The sequence below is a fragment of the Sinocyclocheilus grahami genome, unplaced genomic scaffold (genome assembly GCF_001515645.1).
Source record: "Sinocyclocheilus grahami isolate Dianchi unplaced genomic scaffold, SAMN03320097.WGS_v1.1 scaffold1129.1, whole genome shotgun sequence".
Taxonomy (NCBI): Eukaryota; Metazoa; Chordata; class Actinopteri; order Cypriniformes; family Cyprinidae; genus Sinocyclocheilus; species Sinocyclocheilus grahami.
The window spans coordinates 68679-91853 of record NW_015506308.1 but is presented as its reverse complement, the minus strand read 5'-3'; the positions used below and the strand labels follow the sequence as shown (position 1 = coordinate 91853).

At 36.0% G+C, this 23175-nt stretch overlaps 1 protein-coding gene across 1 annotated transcript in view; it reads left to right on the top strand.

Moving 5' to 3' along the window:
- Positions 1-20701, top strand: part of LOC107567116 (alpha-2,8-sialyltransferase 8F-like) — a 59727-nt gene extending 39026 nt beyond the window's left edge. The window contains exon 7 of the mRNA XM_016252736.1: positions 19814-20701. Coding sequence (XP_016108222.1) covers positions 19814-20282 — 469 coding nt within the window. The 3' untranslated portion in view covers positions 20283-20701. The remainder of the gene's footprint in view (positions 1-19813) is intronic.
- The last annotated feature ends 2474 nt before the right edge of the window (positions 20702-23175 follow it).

Genomic DNA, 23175 nt, shown 5'->3' with positions numbered 1-23175 from the left:
AATAATATTTGCGGGGAACTTTATTTTGAATGAAGAGAGAAAACCTGCACTTAACTTTTTTTATTGCTTTTTCCCCATATACATACAATATATAAATAAACACATCCAATTTGACGTAATACAACAAGAGACAGAACAAATCAGACAGAAACAGGAAGGAGGAACTAATAATCAGGATTACATTTAACTTAGTACTGTTGAATGCTTTAAAGTAGCAATTTCTTTAACATATTTTTCCCTATTCCTTCCCCCCTCCAGCTCCAACTCACCCCATCAGCAACAACACCATCAACAATGATAATAATAATAATAAAGATTGATAAAATTTGGCCATTGATGATGCTACCTACACTTATACCTGAGGGCAGAAAGAGGACCACACCCACGGAGATATTTACTGTGAAAGTTTTCACTCAGAAATTGCTAGTAAATTTCACAAATAATTATAAAGAAATGGAAAGTAATATAAAATTATTGGTGAAATTTCAAGTCGAAAGACTGAAGTAGTATTTTTTGGTAAAAACATACTTTTTTACAGTGAAGTCTGCTGTACTTGTATTCCTGCTAATTTGTAAGCATTTAAACATCAAAACAAACATGTTAATAAATCTGTTCTCTACAGGTAAACTGCAACATTATGAGAACTAGTTTAGTTCTAAACTAGTGCTGAGTTAAACATTATCACATTAACAATACAGTCATTGGTCACAATCTTGCAGCCATGAAGCATGCTCATGATGCCAACACTATTCAAATATTAACATACTAATTTATTTTCTAAATTTTGTTTGTTGACATTAACATTAATCAACATTACTATATGCTATAAACATTTAACATTAACAAATAGAAAAAATTCACTGTGCTTGATTATCTAGTGCTCTGTCAGTAGATATTTAGAGCGTTTATTAGAAACTCTGTCTGTGTGTGTAGATACAAAGACCTGGAGAAGAAACCGAACCCATTGGTGGAGCGGGTCAGTGTGTACGGAAACGCCTCCCTCGTTATGCCCGCCTTTGCCTACACCTTCTGCACTGGACTGTCAATCAAAACTCTCAAAGCCCTCCATCCAATCAGACCTCAGCAGCCGGTGGTGTTCTTCAGCCCGTATTACCTGCAGACACTGGACCGTTTCTGGAAGGGGCGTGGCCTGAAGTCGATCCGCCTCTCCTCTGGGTTTATGTTAATTAGCACGGCACTAGAACTGTGTGAGCATGTGCATGTTTACGGATTCTGGCCGTTTGACACCGACCTGCAGGACAATCCGGTTCCATATCATTATTACGACCTAAGAAGACCAAGCAAACGCATGCACAAAATGCCGGAGGAGTTTGTGCGGCTTCTGCAGCTCCACAGCCAGGGGGCGCTGACACTGCACCTGCGGCCCTGCTCCTCAGACGCAAGCTGATATCTACACGCATAATAAAATATATTAGAGATTGAAGGTTCTAAGGAACCTCAAATGCAAACTGTGTGTGTTTTGCTTCAAGAGAGCAACCATACATTTGTGTTGTTTTACTTTTAGTTTTACATTCATTTATAATCATTTATCATTTAATAATTTTAGTATTCCATTTAATCATACAATCAGGGGTGGCACTTGGGGTGGGCTAAGGGGGCCGAAGCCCCATATGTTTTCAGTAAAGCCCTGAATGTTTTTATAATCATGCCTTGTGCGCATCATCACTGAGTAGCTTATGATTATAGGGGTCACGGCTGTGGTGGGGGGGGGTTCCCCAGCGAGGCCAGCCTAAAAAGACGCTCAGGACAGTTGACGGGCCACTGTTGCGCATCGTCACGAAAGCTTATCAATTGCATGATGACTGAGAACTGATGTTCCGTTCAAGTTAATTTATTTATTACATACATATTTCTAGCTGCCTTTTTAGCGCACATTGTACATGGTTTCCATATTATGACTATTTCATGCGCTGGTTACTTATCTGTCATAAAAGCGCTTTAATATTATATTTAATATTATATTTATTTTTGCAATAAGTTCAATAATTTGCAGATAATAGCATTTTTTATTTAATAATTTCTTGTATGCACTATTTAAAGCAGATGTAACCTCCTAACACCCACTGTCTCTTAAAGTGACCGCGCCTAATTTACTAGCTGCTGTCGGTGTACTTAATATTAATCCAAGAAGTTAAATGAAAGAAAATCACTCTAAACTATTTACTGAATTACTTTGTAGTTTTAACAAGAATTTATCTATATTTAATTTATGCACAGTGAAGACTATGCAATGCTCTTTTACATTTGCTTATTCGGTTTCTGTACCTAGACACCTACAAACATTAAAAAACTTAAGCATTGTTTAATTTGTATCTTTGTTCTATTTATTTATTTGTGCTACACTCTTAAAAATAAAGGTGCTTCACGATGCCATAGAAGAACCTTTTCGTCTAAATGGTTCTATAAAGAACTTTTAACATCTGAAGAACCTTTCTGTTTCACAAATGGTTCTTTGTGGTGAAAGAAGGTTCTTCAGATTACAAAAAGGTAAGCAAGAGATGGTTCTTTAAAGAACCTTTGACTGAATGGTTCTTTGTGGAACCAAAAATGGTTCTTCTATGGCATCGCTTGAAGAACCTTTTGAAGCACCTTTATTTTTAAGAGTGTATTTACACAATTTCAAACAGGGCCCACAGGTACAACCTGCACCAGGGCCCCGCAAACCCCAGCTACGGCCCTGACTACAACATTCCCTAAAGGCAAAATATTTTACTGAATAGTATCAATCATACCAATAAAAAAAACTTTTAAAATTTAAAAAAAAAACTCTCACACAAATCCTTAGACGGAGTAGGGGGAAAAAATATGAATAGATGCACTCAGTACCTTATCTATGGTTGCAAATAATACCTTAGGGTTATTTACATTATGCGAAATAATTTGTGAGAAATATAAAGATCTAATGGCTTTAACAGCATTTTTTCAAAGATTCTGAAAAAATATCATAAAACACTTGCAATTTATCTTTAAGCCACTTACGCTCAGCAAACAACAAACCTACAAACATAATGGTGCGCAAATCCAGAGACCCTCTGTGATAGGTTAAAGGAATTAACCACATTCAAAAATTCTTTGGTCATAGGTTTACAAGGACAACAGACATGGATATTAAAATCACCTATAATCAAAATTCTGTCAGCAGATGCAACAACCACTGTTAAAAAACTCATAAAATTCATCAAGAAAATCCTTATAACTAGGAGGCCTATATATATCAAGGCACAAACTATCGGCAATGGAAAATCAATCTTCATTAATTGAACTTCAAAGCTCTTAAAACCTTCATCGGCACCAGAAACATGCGTGGCTGTTCAACAAACAGCTTCAAATCGCAAGCTACACACATCCAAAGCAAAGTTGTGCATTTCTGCAGCAACACAGAGCAGCATTTCGTTACTGAATGATGCATTTTTGAATGAATCAGTTGAATGAATGACTCTACTGCTTTGTTCAAGTCATGTCAGATAGATCGTATTTACGAGTTGAACACACATGAATGCCACCATTAAGTCATTATTATGAGTGGGAAACTTGAAGTTTTCTTTAAGCCCAGAGTTTCCGAGTTGGGGGTGTGTCAGTGAGAAAACATGTCGGATGCGATGTTGAAATTAATAAAATGATTTTTTTGTCATGTACAATAAAACTATATAAGTTACATATAAAAAATATTATATTAGTGTATAATTCCATAGAATATATAATGATTCAGTTTACATCACCTTCATACATTGAATAAAAACAGAAAAAAGCAAAAACATGATGCACGTTCTTTATTCATAATTTTGTAGATGTAGAGTTAAAAATCATTTAATTTTACGTAGAAAAGATAAATCGCTCTTGTTCCGACCAAAGTGACTTGAACACACCTGACACCATAATTACGACTTGTCAACTCATAAATGCGAACTTTCCAGAAGGACTTGAATGCACAATAAGACTTATTAAGATAGTGGCTTGCCGCCACCTACTGGCAATTTTAGTTTAATATATATTTTAAAGGTATCATTCAATTTTTTTCAATTTTTTTCTATTTCTATATTCCTAATTTTTTATTTAAAACAATCTCATAACATTATTTATGCAATTTGTAAGTGCAGTCTAAATCCATATACAAGAGCTCCTTAAAAATATGTGTATGAAGCATGCGTGCTTAATTATACTTGGCTCTTTCAAATAACAAAGCCGCTTTGCCAATGTAACTTTTAAAGGCATTGTAGTCTACTCTCCCAGGAAACAGTCCTCCATAAAATGCGCTGTACACATCTGAATATTTGGGTTGAACTGTTGTGGAACAGTGTTGTAAATACAACATTTGGGCGGCGTTATGCAAATCTTCCCACACAGTGACGTAGACATGTGGGGGCGTGTTTGAACGAGGCGTTTTAGGAGGGCGTGGATCAGTCTTAACTTTTATAAAGAATATCTCTTTGGGTTTGAGACTTTAGTCTTTGCAACTTTAGGGATCTTATCTATTCACGAGCTGCTTGTAACACTCCAAAGAGAAAGGAAAACTTAAAAATCGCATCATATGACCCCTTTAAAATTTCTATTTAGTTTTGTTATTTGACATATTTCTGTTTCACAAAGAAATGTGCAGCATTTTGTCCAAGCAATAATAAAAGGACACCTTTTCCTTTATAATTTGTCTTAAATCTAATTTTTTTTTTAGAAAAAATCATGAGAAAATCGAATCGTGATATCAGTATTGTGAATCGAATCATGAGTTGAGTGAATTATTACATCCCTACTAAGCAGTGACCTTGAAATTTAGGAAATTATAGGTTGTTCTCAAATTTTGATCTCTACTGTACATACAAATTCCTGCTTCTAGCTGCCTTTTCAGGGCATCCCGTAAAGGGAATCAGCACGCAATCTATATGGCTGGCCCATGATAATTATGATGTGCTGGGTACTGATCTTTCATAAAAGTGCTTTAATATTATATTTATTTTTGCAATAAGTTCAATAATTTGCAGATAATAGCATTTTTTATTTAATAATTTCTTGTATGCACTATTTAAAGCAGATGTAACCTCCTAACACCCACTGTCTCTTAAAGTGACCGCGCCTAATTTACTAGCTGCTGTCGGTGTACTTAATATTAATCCAAGAAGTTAAATGAAAGAAAATCACTCTAAACTATTTACTGAATTACTTTGTAGTTTTAACAAGAATTTATCTATATTTAATTTATGCACAGTGAAGACTATGCAATGCTCTTTTACATTTGCTTATTCGGTTTCTGTACCTAGACACCTACAAACATTAAAAAACTTAAGCATTGTTTAATTTGTATCTTTGTTCTATTTATTTATTTGTGCTACACTCTTAAAAATAAAGGTGCTTCACGATGCCATAGAAGAACCTTTTCGTCTAAATGGTTCTATAAAGAACTTTTAACATCTGAAGAACCTTTCTGTTTCACAAATGGTTCTTTGTGGTGAAAGAAGGTTCTTCAGATTACAAAAAGGTAAGCAAGAGATGGTTCTTTAAAGAACCTTTGACTGAATGGTTCTTTGTGGAACCAAAAATGGTTCTTCTATGGCATCGCTTGAAGAACCTTTTGAAGCACCTTTATTTTTAAGAGTGTATTTACACAATTTCAAACAGGGCCCACAGGTACAACCTGCACCAGGGCCCCGCAAACCCCAGCTACGGCCCTGACTACAACATTCCCTAAAGGCAAAATATTTTACTGAATAGTATCAATCATACCAATGAAAATTTAAAAAAAAAACTCTCACACAAATCCTTAGACGGAGTAGGGGGAAAAAATATGAATAGATGCACTCAGTACCTTATCTATGGTTGCAAATAATACCTTAGGGTTATTTACATTATGCGAAATAATTTGTGAGAAATATAAAGATCTAATGGCTTTAACAGCATTTTTTCAAAGATTCTGAAAAAATATCATAAAACACTTGCAATTTATCTTTAAGCCACTTACGCTCAGCAAACAACAAACCTACAAACATAATGGTGCGCAAATCCAGAGACCCTCTGTGATAGGTTAAAGGAATTAACCACATTCAAAAATTCTTTGGTCATAGGTTTACAAGGACAACAGACATGGATATTAAAATCACCTATAATCAAAATTCTGTCAGCAGATGCAACAACCACTGTTAAAAAACTCATAAAATTCATCAAGAAAATCCTTATAACTAGGAGGCCTATATATATCAAGGCACAAACTATCGGCAATGGAAAATCAATCTTCATTAATTGAACTTCAAAGCTCTTAAAACCTTCATCGGCACCAGAAACATGCGTGGCTGTTCAACAAACAGCTTCAAATCGCAAGCTACACACATCCAAAGCAAAGTTGTGCATTTCTGCAGCAACACAGAGCAGCATTTCGTTACTGAATGATGCATTTTTGAATGAATCAGTTGAATGAATGACTCTACTGCTTTGTTCAAGTCATGTCAGATAGATCGTATTTACGAGTTGAACACACATGAATGCCACCATTAAGTCATTATTATGAGTGGGAAACTTGAAGTTTTCTTTAAGCCCAGAGTTTCCGAGTTGGGGGTGTGTCAGTGAGAAAACATGTCGGATGCGATGTTGAAATTAATAAAATGATTTTTTTGTCATGTACAATAAAACTATATAAGTTACATATAAAAAATATTATATTAGTGTATAATTCCATAGAATATATAATGATTCAGTTTACATCACCTTCATACATTGAATAAAAACAGAAAAAAGCAAAAACATGATGCACGTTCTTTATTCATAATTTTGTAGATGTAGAGTTAAAAATCATTTAATTTTACGTAGAAAAGATAAATCGCTCTTGTTCCGACCAAAGTGACTTGAACACACCTGACACCATAATTACGACTTGTCAACTCATAAATGCGAACTTTCCAGAAGGACTTGAATGCACAATAAGACTTATTAAGATAGTGGCTTGCCGCCACCTACTGGCAATTTTAGTTTAATATATATTTTAAAGGTATCATTCAATTTTTTTCAATTTTTTTCTATTTCTATATTCCTAATTTTTTATTTAAAACAATCTCATAACATTATTTATGCAATTTGTAAGTGCAGTCTAAATCCATATACAAGAGCTCCTTAAAAATATGTGTATGAAGCATGCGTGCTTAATTATACTTGGCTCTTTCAAATAACAAAGCCGCTTTGCCAATGTAACTTTTAAACATATTTTATTTGAAGTATGTCCTGTGTATTCTGACACATACATGGATGTCTCTGGGCTAAGCCCCGGATATCCACTCACTCTAGAACCGCTCCAATATAATCATTTATAATAATCAATTTAACTATTTATATACAAGATTCATTAATTGATTAGTCATTTATATTATTCTTTTTTAATATTATTTTTCCATTGTTGTTTAGTCTTATGACTGTGGTTTCTGTTTGTCTTCATGAGTAAGAGATACGAGGGGAAAGTTTATGGGAATTCAAGGTTTATGGGATGTTTTTGTGAAGCAGTTTGGTAGAACTGTTCTTGTTGGATTTGTGTTCATCAGACGAAGTCTGAGCATTGAGACATACACAACTAAGACTAATAAACTCTGCTACTTTTAAACAGGCTTTAGTCGTATTTGATTAGTATCAATAACTGTGTAAATCGCTCCAGGTGCCATCATGCTGGCTTGAACGCTTTCCATCTCTAGCGTTCCGCTTTGTGTTTAAATCTGAACTTAAATCTGTTAATTTTTGAAAGAAGTTTCTTCTGCTCACCAATGCTGCATTTATTTAATAAAAAACACAGTAAAAACAGTAAAATTATTAAATCTTATTACGGTTTTCCTTTTCATCAAATAGCTGTTTTCTGTTTTACTGTATTTGAAAATGTATTAAATGTCTTTTTTTAAGATTTGTTTTTGGCATTTTCAACCTTAGATAGGATAGTGTAGAGTCGGCAGGAAGCAAAGTAGGATAGAGAGAGGGAGAGCGGGATCGGGAAAGGGATTCGAACTCGGGACGCAACGCGTTATACGTCAGCGCACTGCCCACTAGGATATCAGTGCTGATTTAATTTTTTCTAACTACATTTTATTTTTCCGGATTCTTTGATGAATAAAAAGTTCAAAAGAACAGCATTTATTTGAAATCTTTTGTAACATTCTAAATGTATTTACTGTAACTTTTGATTACAGTTTTTTTTTAATGCTTACACACAGTTTTTGAAACTATGGCTCCATTTCTCAAAACTCTACACACAAAACCACAAAACGTCACACACATCTTGAAAAAGCAAACCCTTCTTGGAAAATTATTTTAACTCTTCTAAAAATGTTATTTTTGCATAGTAAACACAAACATAAAATAATTAGCCACATACATGCCAAACTACACACAGATGTGAAAAATGTAAAACACTGCTCTCGTGAGTCTTTTGCTTGTTCAGAGTGCAGTGGAGCACAGGAGTTTGTTACAGCACTCACACATACTGTACATGCATATGCACATATACACTGTATATACACACTGATGAATTTTACAGTTATGCTACTGAACTGAATTAATACTGATCTGACTTGAGCTGTAGAATGACACTATTGACTTGTTAGAGCTGCTTTTCAGCAGAATGTGAATTTGATACTATTGTGAAGCTGCTGTGAAACAATATTGTATAAAGGACTTTAGAAATAAAGTTGACTTTCTGACTTGGCTGGTATGCATATTCTGTATAGATAGATAGATATGCATACAACACAGATACAACACAGATGCATATTCAGTGTGTGTGTGTATATATATGTGTGTGAGTATGTATATGTATCTCTCTCTATCTCTCTGAATATACAGTATATACAGGATATGCATATAAGCCAAGTCAGAAAGTTAACTATTTCTAAAGTGCTTTATACAATATAGATACCCTGTAAGCAGAAATGCAAGGCAGACTGTGCTTGTCGGAAGGAAGGACTTTGTAGAAAACGAAGCGTTTTAGAGAGGCGGGGCATAGAGGACCTACAATAATGTACAGTATTTGAAAAATAATGTGTTTTTTGAACATTAAAGCATGTCAGCATATTCTGTTACACCAAATACACAAAATAATGATCTTTAAAAAAGCATCATATGACCCCTTTAATTGATGCTCGCGCCCCCCACAGGTTGAAACCCCCTGCTCTAGACCGTGCGTACGCACTCTTTTACTGGCGTAATAGCGAAGCCTAATGATTTCAGACTCTCTTTTCCTTTCAATATACACATTTAGATTAAATATTCTGCTCATTAATGGAGTTAAGCATTGACATTACATAAAGTCATTATTCAAAAGTTAAACAAAAACGTATGAAATTACATATTTAGACATATCCCAGACAGCAACATACTGTTGGCCCAGATCCGGCCCACATCTGGCCCATGTGAAATCCATGCGGGCCAGATGTGGGCCGAAACTGTCTGCTGTCTGGGATTTCTAGTGGATGCACTGTTTTTTTTAAATCACTTTTCTTGTTGCATGCTGTTTTAATGGCAGCGAGGAGTGCTAGGCACACAGTAATGTTTCTTTACTGCAGATCTTATGTTAAGATTTTTTTTTTTTTTAGCAAGAACATCAACGATGCGCACTTACTTCGATATTGTGGCAGACACTGCTGGATTCGGTGGTCGAACGGTCCACTGGCAAGTTTAAATAGGTCTGAATATATTTGCTTACTGCACAACCAAGGCTGCACGGAAGTGTTTATTTCACAAACATTCAGAATTATGAAAATAGCATTGTGATTGAAGGATAGAATCTGAAGCAAACGATAAGATTTGCACGTTTCTTTTTTATAATATTTTGTCAGTGACGCCGCGTCAGACAATTATGTGCACTTATTTACACACACCGTATTTCTGATTCAACTATAGCCTATTTAAATATCCTAAAACATTTAATTTGTTTAAAACAATTATATACTGCTTTGGCCAGTGGAAAAGAACGAGATCCACTCTATTCTAAAAAGATTCTACGAGAAGTATTTTATACAATTTTGTTTTTACATTCATTTTGATATATTTATCCAAAAGACTATAGATGCAATGATACATATCTACACTACCAGTTAAAAAAAATGTGAACAGTAAGATTTGTAACGTTTTTTAATGAAGTCTCTTCTGCTTATCAAGCCTGGATTTAATACACGAGTTTCACAATTTGAGTTGAATTACTGAAATAAATGAACTTCTTCACGACATTCTAATTTATTGAGATGCACCTGTAGTTTTTGTGTGTGTTTGTGTGTGTGGGGGGGGGGGGGGTTATAGAAATTAATACTTTTAGCAAGGATGCTTTAAATTGATTTTAAAATGATGATAAAGACATTTATAATGTTAAAAAATATTTATATTTCAGATAAATGCTGTTCTTGCTTCCGAACATTCTATTCATCAAAGAAACCTGAACAATTTCTACTCAGCTGTTTTCAACATAATAATAATAATAATAATAATAATAATAATGTTTCTCGAGCAGCAGATCAGCATATTATACTGATTTCTGAAGATCATGTGACACTGAAGACTGGAGGAATGATGCTGGAAATACAGCGTTGAAATCACAATAAATTACATTTTAAAATATATTTAAATAGAAAACAGTTCTTTTAAATAGTAATAATATTTCACAATATTACTGCTTTTTCTGTATTTTGGATTAAATAAATGCAGGCTTGGTGAGCAGAAGAGACTTCTTTAAAAAACATTATAGATCTTACTCTTCAAAAACTATTGACTGGTATATATATATATATATATATACACACATGCCTGAGAAAGCAGTCATATTATAATATTAACGCCTTTAATTCTAGCTCTGTCTGCAATAGCGTAATGGAACGCGCTGATAGCGTATCATGTATGTTAGGGACATATCTATTAATTTATTTTTTAATGTAGTAGCCGTCGATAGCCTAGTGTGCAGCGCGTTGAGAAACAGCGCAAGGCGCTTCGAGCGTCCCGAGTTCGAATCCCGGCACGCCGGACCTTTCCTAATCTCGCCCTATCTCTCTCCCTCATCGCTTCCTGCTCTCTCTACACTGTTCTATCAAAGGCAAAAACGATACAGAAATCAATCTTTAATTTAACAGACAAATTACCAAACCTTATTGTAAAAGCATAACATATATTCAATATATGTGTTCAATAATATATTCAATAGCTGATCTAACAGCAACATGATACTTTTATCCACCCCACAGACACCAAGCCTTTGCAAAAAGTGCAAAAGCTGACAAGCTTGTGCACAAACACTCCACTTGATGGCCCCATCGTAGCTGAGAATCAAAGTAAATCCCTAAATACTTATGATGCTACCTGCTGCTTCCTCATCATGATCAAAGACTATTTCTTTAGTTCTTTTTTTTTTACATTCATCAAATTATGTTCCTTACAGCACAATGCTTCTGTCTCTGATTTACACTGTATAATCATATCCGAGTCGATCGAGAAATTAATGATACAGGCCTGCTTGCTCGTATATTCGTGCATATGCATTATGATGGAAGGGAACTTACACAGACTTTAGGAGCTTGAGGAACTTCTGGCCCTCTTAGGTCTACACACATTTAATTATTTATTTGCTGGAGGTCAGAGATAAGATTGTTCAGCAGTGCATCGTAAAGTTTGTACGCAGGTGTTTCGTTCTCTAGAGCTCTGCTTCATTTCTGGAGTCCTTCGGTTTGCTGCTGTGAAAATACCATGTTTAAACTATTTGTCTTCAATTAATTCCGCACGTCTGCAATCATGTCACATCTATTCAGTGTTGTGTGTAACGCATTACAAGTAACGTGCGTTACGTAATCAGATTACTTTTTCAAGTAACTAGTAAAGTAACGCATTACTTTTTAATTTACAAGAGAATATCTGAGTTACTTTTTCAAATAATATTGATTTTATTGACTGAGAGCTCTGCTGTCCCCATGTTGAGAGAAATCAGAAGATGTTACCGTAATTCTAAAATAAATATGAATATGCATTAATTCATCTCACTCACACACAAAAAACTGATTCAGTATTCCTCAAAATGAATAAAAATAATGCAACTCAGAATATGACGCAAACCTGCAATAATTAAATGTTAAACAACACAAATATGCTTTATGTATTTAATCCCATTCTATTAGCTTCTGAGCTTCGATGATCCGGTTCAGCCGTACTAATAAGCACAAATTACTCTAGACACACATTTGTGTCTTTGTTTATTGCTGAAGTGTTGAAATGTCTTCTTCTGTATTCTACTGAACTTTCCCTTCAGCCTGAGGCTGATTAATTTGGTGTGAAAGGCTTTTATATTTGCCAAAAATATAACTTTTATTTTAAAAACAAACAAGCAAGCCCTGTCCAGATTTTAAAAGTAACGCAAAAGTAACGTAACGCATTACTTTCCATAAAAAGTAACTTCTGTAATTAGTTACTTTTTTATGCAGTAACGCAATATTGTAATGCATTACTTTTAAAAGTAATTTTCCCCAACACTGCATCGAATTGACTGGACGTTTTTGAAAAACATTCATAACTTAATATTCATAACCTTCATAACAAACGTTCTCCGATCATATTTCTGTTCGCTGGACGAGTGAGATTCTTATGTTGTTTTATCAGTAAATCCGAGCACTGACGTAGCAAATCGCTTTTTTGTTCAGATGGAATGTAGTTTGCTTTTAAATGGGATTGGTGAGTTATTCATCAGCAGTGACGCTTTACATTTGGTTACTGAATCAACACTCCTATCAGTATCAGGCCTAGAGGAAAATATTAGTAGACTTCCCTGTTGTGCATCTTCTTATTCAAGAAACTCTGCTCCACCTAAATCATGTCAAGGTAACAACAGAAGGGATTTACAGTCTTATTCAAAAGAGGAAAAACTTGATTTTGACTCAAGAATAACCCAGAAACATAAACCAGGTTGAACCTGTAACACAGGACCTACAGGCACAAATAGAAATCCTAAAGACTGACGTCTGAAAAAGAGTATTAAAAAAATCTAATTTTTAAACTTGTTTTTTGAACTTTTAGACAAATGTTTGCATGTGTTTTTTGTTTTGTATCATATCTGATAACTCGTGGTTTTATGGCTTATAGTGTCTGATACTTTGAGAACATGGTGGGGGGGTTAGGGTTAGTTCAAACTGAGCAAAATATGAATTTGCTGCAGATGCTGATATTTGATGAGATTCTGATGCTTGTGATGTAAATCAGTGAGATATTTCTAACAGTAGAGCAGATACTGACATAAAATGCTATAAATATCAGTCGTGGCTCTATATCGCCAATAATATGTCTCAGTGAGATGAGAGTGAAATGCTCCACACATATAACGCAGTGATTGAGAGCTGAAGAAATAAAGGCTCCTCCTCAGATGTGAGATGTTCTGGAGGCTTGTGAAGATCATTCCTCCGCTGAGGAACAGTGAAAGTAAAGCTTCTGGAAACAAACGCTCCTCAAAAGATCCTGAGGATCAGATTTGAGACTCTAAAACATGATTGATGGAGAATCAAGTAAAGCTGAGCTGCTTCAGTCCAGTAAGTGTTCATCTGGAGATATTACTGCAGTTATTCTGACCTTTACTTGATCAAAACCAGTCAAGATTTGACATGAGAAGCGTTTCTACAATTACACTAAAAGAGCTTTTACTGGATAAAACACTCTAAACTCTCAATCAGAAGACATGAGGAGATTGAGTGTGGCAGCAAAGATTGATCATGTGGATTATTTAGAGGCTTAGAAATTCAATCAATTTCAAATATGATACAGTGGCATTGAAAACTCTGTGTTTTCTTTCAGAGATGGGATGGACACGCTTCAGCTGCTGCGCTGCGCTCAACTCAGACGCAAGTTTTCCATTATTAAACCGGCCAAAAGGTGCGTGAGAATCAAGATCAAGCAGCATTCTTTCTGTTTCAGAGCATTGAAAGTGTTTGTTTCCTTCTCAGTTTAAAGCTGGAGAGCTTCACACAGGAGCTGTCAGATTTCATAAGCTGCCCGTACAAATCAAACACAACCGAGCGCGAGCTGAACAGGTTTGTGTGCCTTTATTATTTTTTTTTGCCTTGGGCAGATGCTTTATTGCATCACTGTGTGATGTAAAACTTTGAAGTTGCATATTGCTTTATTATCGTCATCTCTCAGTGAAGTTGTCAAGCAACACTGTCATTTGAAACATAAATAGGGTCAAATAGGGTTAATTCTGAAATCTTATGAAATGTCAGTGATGCAGATTCAGTATTTATGTGAGATTTTGTATCGGTGTAGTTTTATTTAAGCGTATTTATTGATATTGACGGTTTCACGAAGAACCTTTAACATACATGGAATATTTCCATTGCACAGAAATATATTTAATAGTGAAAACATTCTTTACACTTAGAAAGAAGTGGTTATTTTAAGCAATGTTGACTGGAAGGTTTTTTTAGGGAACCGATTTTGTGTCATCACTGCTTACAGTTATTGTTGGTGCATGGGTTACAAACACAATTTCGAGCCCAGTCTCATGAAAATGCGGATAAATAGTACGCCAAATAAAAACAAAAACTGGTGGTATTGATAAGCAAAAATGGACTTTGCCATATGTTAATCACGTGTTTTGGCGTGCATAATACCTACGCAGTTTTCGCGTGCATATGATACGAAATTTGTTGGCGTGCATATGATTCGCATCTACCCCACAGCCCTAATCCTACCCATCGCGTAGCATATACACGCCAAAGTCCATTTTTGCGTATCAATACCACGAGTTTTTGTTTTTATTTGGCGTACAATTTATACGCACTTTCATTAGATCGGGTTACAATTTCATGCTGATTATTTTGGCAGATTGGAGTGCGAGAATTGTATTGTGGACGAGAAGTGCAAAACAAATTACAATTCTGAAAACAAAATAACAAATTACAAATGCAAATCTAAAAGGCAAAATAACAATTCAGAAAACACAACAGTAATTCTGAAAACATTATACAGAAAACACAACGACAATGAAATGAGGTGTACAGCTCTCCACTTGAAGCGCGTCAGTCACATTCGTCAGGAAAGTGAGTGAAACACGTTTTTAAAATCAAATAATACGTCATTAATAGCGGTTCACTTCCATGATTTGGTATGATTGCGTTCATATCAGCAGCAAACCGTAGCCTACCGGAGTTCACATGAACCGTACCCCAGACCACCTTTTTAAACAGACTCGGGTACGGTTCGCGGGTGCGCACCCGAGTTCGGAAGACAGCGTTCATCATCCAAACGAACCGAACTCTGACATCAATCGAACCCGGGTGAGCACCAAAAGTGCTAGTGTGAAAGCGCCCTTAATGCTGTTTGATATAACTCAATTCCAGTTTAATTTTCCTAATAAAAATTCTGTTCAACTCTTAATATTTTGTATTAATATTCTCCCCTTTAAATTATCTCTGCCCCACAAAAATCCCAATTTAACACACCTCTGCCTGTTTTGTTGTTGTTTTTTTGCATTCCTATTTGCTCAAATAGCAAAAGAAAATTGCCACAATCTAGTGTTTTCACGATTGATAAAAAAAATGAGAGAGACTGAACGGCAGCCAGAAGAAAGAACTATGTCAAATTTACCGTCACTCCCATAGACACTGTATTATAAACACCCTCCCATTAGCGTTAACTAGTTTTTGTAATCTGTTTCAAAGGTAATACAAGTACAGTGTTGTAAATGTACATGAATATTAATTTTTATTCCATAGTAAGGGCAATTCATACAATACATTTAAACTCTATTACTTTAAGACCATCTCCGAACTTTCTACCGCTAGTCTGCTGTTCTTCCTGTATACCTTGATTGTCAGATGTCTGCTGCAGAGGCATTGTAACCAGAACCGAACAATGTACAGGACTCCCTGAGCTAGTCGCATCCAAAGCCGTATCTAGAGCCCTCACATTTTTACTATCCTCAATTAAAGTTTGGATGCATGTTTCTAATTCTGAAACCTTCTCTGTCAGCCTAACTATTTCCCTGCATTTATCACATGTGAATCCCTCGTTGCTGACAGCGAGAGATAAACTATACATGTGGCAAGCGGTGCAAACAACAATAGCAGGAGAAGAAGCCATTACTCACTGTGATTGATGAATGATTCTGACTTACCACTGTTGTTTGATGAACTCCTGAAAAAATGGAGCGACAGAGAAAAGAATCGAAGCGAGAGAAAAAAGAAAACAGTAACAAAAACAAACCTGTGTGTGTGTGTGTGTGTGTGTGTGTGTGTGTGTGTGTGTGAGTGTGTATATTTATGTGTGTGTGTGTGTGTATGTCTATATATTTATGTGTGTGTGTGTGTGTATTTATGTGTGTGTCTGTGTGTGTATATATCTGTGTATTTATGTGTGTGTGTGTATATATATATATTTATTTATGTGTGTGTGTGTGTGTATGTGTATATATTTGTGTGTGTGTGTATATATTTAAATATGTGTGTGTGTGTGTGTGTATATATATTTATATATATGTGTGTGTGTGTGTGTGTGTGTGTGTGTGTGTGTGTGTGTGTGTGCAGGATTTCCCCTGGAGCGGTCGTCGTCTGGGTCGGTGTGCTGTGGTTGGCAGTGGTGGGATTCTGAAGAACAGCAGCTGTGGACGTGAGATCGACAGCGCAGACTTCGTCATACGGTAAACACATCCCATCATGCCTTGCTCCCTCAACACTTCCATCAGTAACCATGCATCCGTTATGTTAATGTCAAGAATATGGACGGTCAGTGTGTTTGTTTTGTCCCGTGCTCCGTGACCTAGTTTTCCCTCGTGTGTGACATGCCCATATTTGGTTCCCTTCCTGTTCCAACTGTGTTTCATTGCTCACTGGTGTGTTTCCCCAATTCCCTCGTTAAGTGTAGTATTTATAGTGTAGTCTGCCCCATGTTTTCTTGTCGGATCTTAAACGTCTACTCCATGTGCTACGTGTGTGTGTTCCTGCCTGTTCTATGTTCCCAGTGATTTGGAAGATTAAAGACTGCTATTATTGTAATTTCCTCGTCTCCTCGTCTCCTCGTTCCTCGCTCCTTCACTGTAGCTGAACCGTGACAGTTAACACAAAGTTTTCTCTCTCTTTCAGGTTTAATTTGGCGACAATTAATGACAGTGATGTTGGGCTGAAGACGGATCTTATAACCATCAACCCCAGTCAGATTCGGTCAGTGTCCATAAGCACAAGATCAGTTAACATTTAAATAAGGACGTTTTCGATTCAGATATAACTCTCAGTGAGCTGGATTCTTGTTTTATAACATTCTAACTTAAGATTTTGTCATTTAGATTAACATCCATGGAATCTTTCAGCTGCACAAAAAAGGTCCTTTAGAATATTGAAATGTTCTTCACACTAAGAAAAAAAAAAGGTTTATTTAACAACAACTGTTCACGGAAAAGGAACTAAAAATGGTTCTTCAGTGGAATCACTGCAAAAAAAAAAAACTTTTGCAACATTTATTTTTAATAGTTTAGTTTAGCTATAATTTGTTAATTTGGAAGCTATATATATCCAGGTGATGCTCAGACTCTATTTTAAGTTTATTAAAGATGTATTCTGGTTACATATCATTTTTATGATATCACTCGTATAACTCGGCTCATCTGTCTGGTTGTAAAGCAAAGTGTTCTTTTAAATGGGAACATTGAGAAACTGATTTGCTAGAACCAGTCTAACTGAATTTCATAGTTAATGATGGGAAGGTGTGGCCTGACTTGTTCTTGAAAGGTCTTGCCATTCCAAAAAGGTGGAGGAGTACAAACTGTTATTACAAACTGATGACACACTGGAAAAACATTGATGTATTTAACTCAAATAATTACAGGAACAGCATTTACAACAAGTATGTTAATAAATCCATTCTCTACATGTAGGCAAACAGATTTGGTTGAACTAGTTCTCATAATGTTGTTCATAACATTATTTATCACATTAACAGTATAGTATGGTGGCCGAGAGAGCTCAACACACTGCAAAGGAAAAAAACAAACAAAAAAATAAATAAAATGGAATGACACAGGGAAGTATTGAATTACTGAAATGTATTTAATGCTTCGTACAGAAGCTTTGTTGGTGATGACAGCTGTCTGAGAAACTAGTGGCATGCATTGCTCAGGTGTGAGTTTGGCCCATTCTTCCACACAAACAGTCTTCAAATCTTGAAATCTGACCTTTAGTTCTTATTTTCTATTGGATTCCAGTCAGGTGATCGGCTGGCCGTTCTAGCAGCTTTATTTTCTTTCTCTGAAACCAATCGAGAGTTTCCTTGGCCGTGTTTGGGATCACTGTCCAGCCTGGTTTCATCTTCATCATCCTGGTACTGTAGGTGTTGGCACTGAAGCTAATATTAATTTCCACTGACGAGGGCAGGATTGCTTTCTAATTACTGATAGATTTCAGCTGGTGTCTTGGCTTTCCGTGGCTTTTTGCACCTCCTTTTCTTCATGTGTTCAACACTTTTCCCTTGTGTCATTCCATTGTATTACACAGAACTTAATTTCTGAACGTATTTGTTTTGTTGTCTTTGTATGTATGGATTAGTTGGGTTGTTACCGACATCTGGTGAATATTTCAAGTCAACAGCATCTTTAGAAATATATTTACTGAGAAAAATGGTGACGTGTGTGTGTGTGTGTGTTTTATGAGTATTTGAAGTGTGTTTCTGTATTTGGTTGTGTTGCCAGTATTTGCGGCACATGTGCTGTCAAACTGATGAAGATGTTCTCTTAATTTGCTGGTGCTTTTTCTATTTGCATATGGGTTTTTTTTCACCGCTGCAGTATAGTCATTGGTCACAATCTAGCAGTCATGAAGCAATGAGCAATATCTTATCGCATTTATTAATCTTGGTTAATGTCATTCCATAAATGCACTATTGTTGATTTTAAATCACGATGCATTTACACAAATCATTTCAGCACTGCATCAACTACTGATCAATACACTCATTGTTATTTGAATTGTGACTCGGTTGGCTATTTGACCATGTATTACTTAGAAAGGTGTTTTTCTTTCAAACACATTAAAATGCACAAATTCACCAACTTCTTTGTCATCTGATCCTCTTTCACCTAATCTTTTTTTTAATCTGAAGTACCCCTGAGATTTTAAAATAAATATTTTAATGAAGTATCACATTTGCATGTTCATGGTTCTCTGATGTTGATTAATGGACATGCAGGTAAACAAATGTAGGTTTTAATAATCATTTTTATGATTTAATCATTATTAGCTATAAATTAGTGCTGTCAAACGATTAATCGCGATTAATCGCATCCAAAATAAGTTTTTGTTTACATAATATATGTGAGCGTACTGTATATTTATTATGTATATATAAATACACACACATGCATGTATATGTTTAAGAAAAATGTTACATTTATATATTAAATATATTTATATATATGATATAATTTATATGAATATATATACTGTACATGTAAATACATGTAAATATTTTCAAAATATATGCTGTATGTGTGTGTTTATATATACATAATAAATATACACAGTACACATATATTATGTAAACAAAAATATTTATTTTGGATGCGATTAATCGCGATTAATCTTTTGACAGCACTACTATAAATATGACACAAGGCTATTTTATTTAAATCAATGTGAAATGCGAGTTAGGTCAAAAGTAATCTAAAAGTAGTCGGATTACATTACCTAAAATGTGTAATGTAATGGATTATGTTACTAACTACAATTTTGGTCATGCAATTTGGAATCCATAACAGATTACAGTTTGTAAGTAATCTACCCAGCTCTGTCTGTCAATAATGATTAAGAGTGTTTATTTCAAACTGTGTCTGTAGATACAAAAATATGGTGCAGGATCCGGATCCGTTGGTGGAGCGGGTCAGTGTGTACGGAAACGCCTCCCTCGCTATGGCCGCCTTTGCCTACACCTTCTGCACTGGAAAGTCAATGACAACTCTCAAAGCCCTCCATCCAGTCAGACCTCAGCAGCCGGTGGTGTTCTTCAGCCCCCTTTACCTACGAACACTGGACCGTTTCTGGAAGGGGCGTGGCCTGAAGTCGATCCGCCTCTCATCTGGGTTTATGTTAATTAACACGGCGCTGGAACTGTGTGAGCATGTGCATGTTTACGGATTCTGGCCCTTTGGAACGGACCTGAAGGACAATCCGGTACCGTATCATTACTACGACGCGTTGAGTCCGCACCGTTACATGCACAAAATGCCGGAGGAGTTTGTGCGGCTTCTGCAGCTACACAGCCAGGGGGCGCTGACACTGCACCTGCGGCCCTGCGTGGACTTGTAATCTTATTTTAAATGTCTATGACTGTGATTTATTTATATGAGAGGACAAATCAGTGGCGAGAGGTGACTTTTTTTTAACCGGGTATGCTGAATGCTAACAAACCCCCCCCATCGGCTTTTAGGACACTCTCAAAAGCCAAGTAAAAACCGCCAAATAACGTTTACACGTAGTTACTTTATGATACGTAGCCTAATATTCAGAGGGTGGAGAGAAGGTGGATTCCCTCGCTCTATATGTCTCTGCATCGACTGAATGATTTTTAATTTAATTTTATTGTTTTATTCCCAGTGAATGGGAATTAAAACTCCCACCCGGGTGACACTACTTCGATAATAGACCAAGCACAATACCAGTCTTTAAAATATTGCCAAGTAACATTGCAAACAACAATAAAATCAGAGAAGGACTTTAACCGAAAACGACACAAGCATACGGAAATCAAAGGTGAAATTGTTTCCTCTTCTTTTCCCCGATGTTTGTTATTATTTAAAATTGTATGTACATTTTAGGCTACGTCCACACGAAGCCAGAGCTTTCCCTATCCGATCTTTTTTTCCCCTCGTCTCAAGAAATATCTGCGTCCACACAAGACCATGAAACCGACACAAAACGATGTAGTATACATGCCAGACCAGTATGTGGCGCTGTAATTCTGCCACAGAGATACACTAAAAACGGAGCAGACGACTTGGACTATGCGCATAAACCTTGCGCGCGGTATACAAACGAATATGTAACAATACATTTATTAATCTGTGTTAATATTAGTTAATAAAAAGACAATTGTTCAGTGTTTGTTCATGTTTTTGCTGCTGTTACGTGACGTAACGGTGTCTGACTAGGGGCGAGATGTGGGCTAATGACGTCATCGCTTCAGAAAATATACGGATTCGCTGTACACACGAAAACGCAAGGGTGGCGTTTTCAGATTTATCCACTCTGGGACCCGATTTCAAAAAATATCGGTTTCACTCTCCCAAAAACGCCGGATGCGTGTGGATGAAACGCCTATACGATACAAAATTTATGAAACCGATTTATTTACTTTAATTTATTTTATTTTATTTACAAACCACTGAGAACGTGCTACAATCCTGACGAGTTTCGTAGCAATAGAGTGGAGGCGAGAAAGCTGCGGAGAATACGCTTGCCCGGAAGCAACCGCAGCTGACGTAGATTTACAGAAAATTACCATTGTTTTTCAAATAAATAATTTTACGTACACTCTTAAAAATAAAGGTGCTTCAAAACGTTCTTCAAGCGATGCCATTGAAGAACCATTTTTGGGTCCACAAAGAACCATTCAGTCAAAGGTTCTTTAAAGAACCATCTCTTGCTTACCTTTTTGTAATCTGAAGAACCTTCTTTCGCTACAAAGAAGCTTTTGTGAAACAGAAAGGTTCTTCAGATGTTGAAGGTTCTTTAAGGAACCATTTAGACGAAAAAGTTCTTCTATGGCATCGTGAAGCACCTTTATTTTTAAGAGTGTACTTATTCCCAACACTTTGTTAAGCTTTACGTTACATCTTAAATGTTAAAATGTTAAAGGGATCAACTTATAATCATGTTTATTGATTCCATGAACTCCTTCAATATTAATTAAATTATAAATGAGGGCATAATTAAATTGTTTTAAATGAATGCAAAAGCACAAAACAATGCATCATCTTTATCATTTCAGGATGTCCGAAGAATAATGTTTTGTCAGATTTCACTGGAGATTTTGGGAGATCTCATGTGATTGTACTCAATTTTGGGATCCATTATGTTTGATATGGAATGTGTTATTGAAACGTGCCATGTCTTTGATTATATACATAGACAAAGTGTTAAAATAAAGTTATAAGTTTGAGCTCCGCTGAACACAAACATACATGCAGTGTTTCTGCGGCTGACAGATCTTTCCCTGACCAGCTTCTTAGTGTTTTTAGGACCGGGGCGAAACAAGTTGCAGTATTTCCCCTAACTGTGTAATACGGAGTGTTTTTCAAGGAGTTTTCGATGAGTGAATGATTAATTTCACTGCAGAAATTAGACTTCAGGTTGACCATGGCGAACAACAAAGCAGTTTCTCACATATACTGTAGATAAAAATACAGTGACTAATGACTCTATAAGAGCCATTTTGGTCTTTACTTTAAATTACGTACGTGTATGTCCAGTAGGGGTTTCACTCTTGGCTGATTGTTCACAGAATATAGGTGGGAACCTTCCCTTAGGTAATAGGTGCTGCTGGAGGGAAGGTGCACAGTTTAAGCGCTACGCTAGGCTGTTTGTACCACGTTATGCAAGTCTTTGTAAAGGTGAAGGACTGGTATTTATTGACAGTTTGTTTGGATTCTTGCCTACATGGAAATGAAGACCAGTAATATTAAAATAAATCTACAACAGTGAACAATTTAACATCTTGTGGTGACATTCCAGTTTAATAGTAATTCAAGCATGCGCGTCCATTTACAAGCACCGTCCAGCATCCCTCAGCTGCTTAAAGTATTAGACCTGGCCGCTTACAGACTCTTTAGTACCTTTAAGTTGTGTGTTTAGTAGCTGATGCTGAAACGGCGGTGAGGGAGAGTAAAGACCCGCGTCATCTGTCCATCTTTTCTGTCTAATGCTTCATTTATAAATTGAATTCATCAGAGCAGCACATGGTTGGCCAGTGATGGAGGAAAGTAAGGTAAGAGAAACTCTCTTAATGATAAAACATCAAATAAGCAGCGATTTCATTCTATTCTTTTTTCTCTCTATGACAGTCTGATCATGTAACTCCACCCACAACTCCAAACAAAGCCACGCCCTCTCCGCCAGTGTCCACAGCATGGCAGAGTGAGTGAAAATGTTATTTCTGAATGTTCAAAATGTCAAGGTTTTTTATTTTTTATTTTTTTAAATC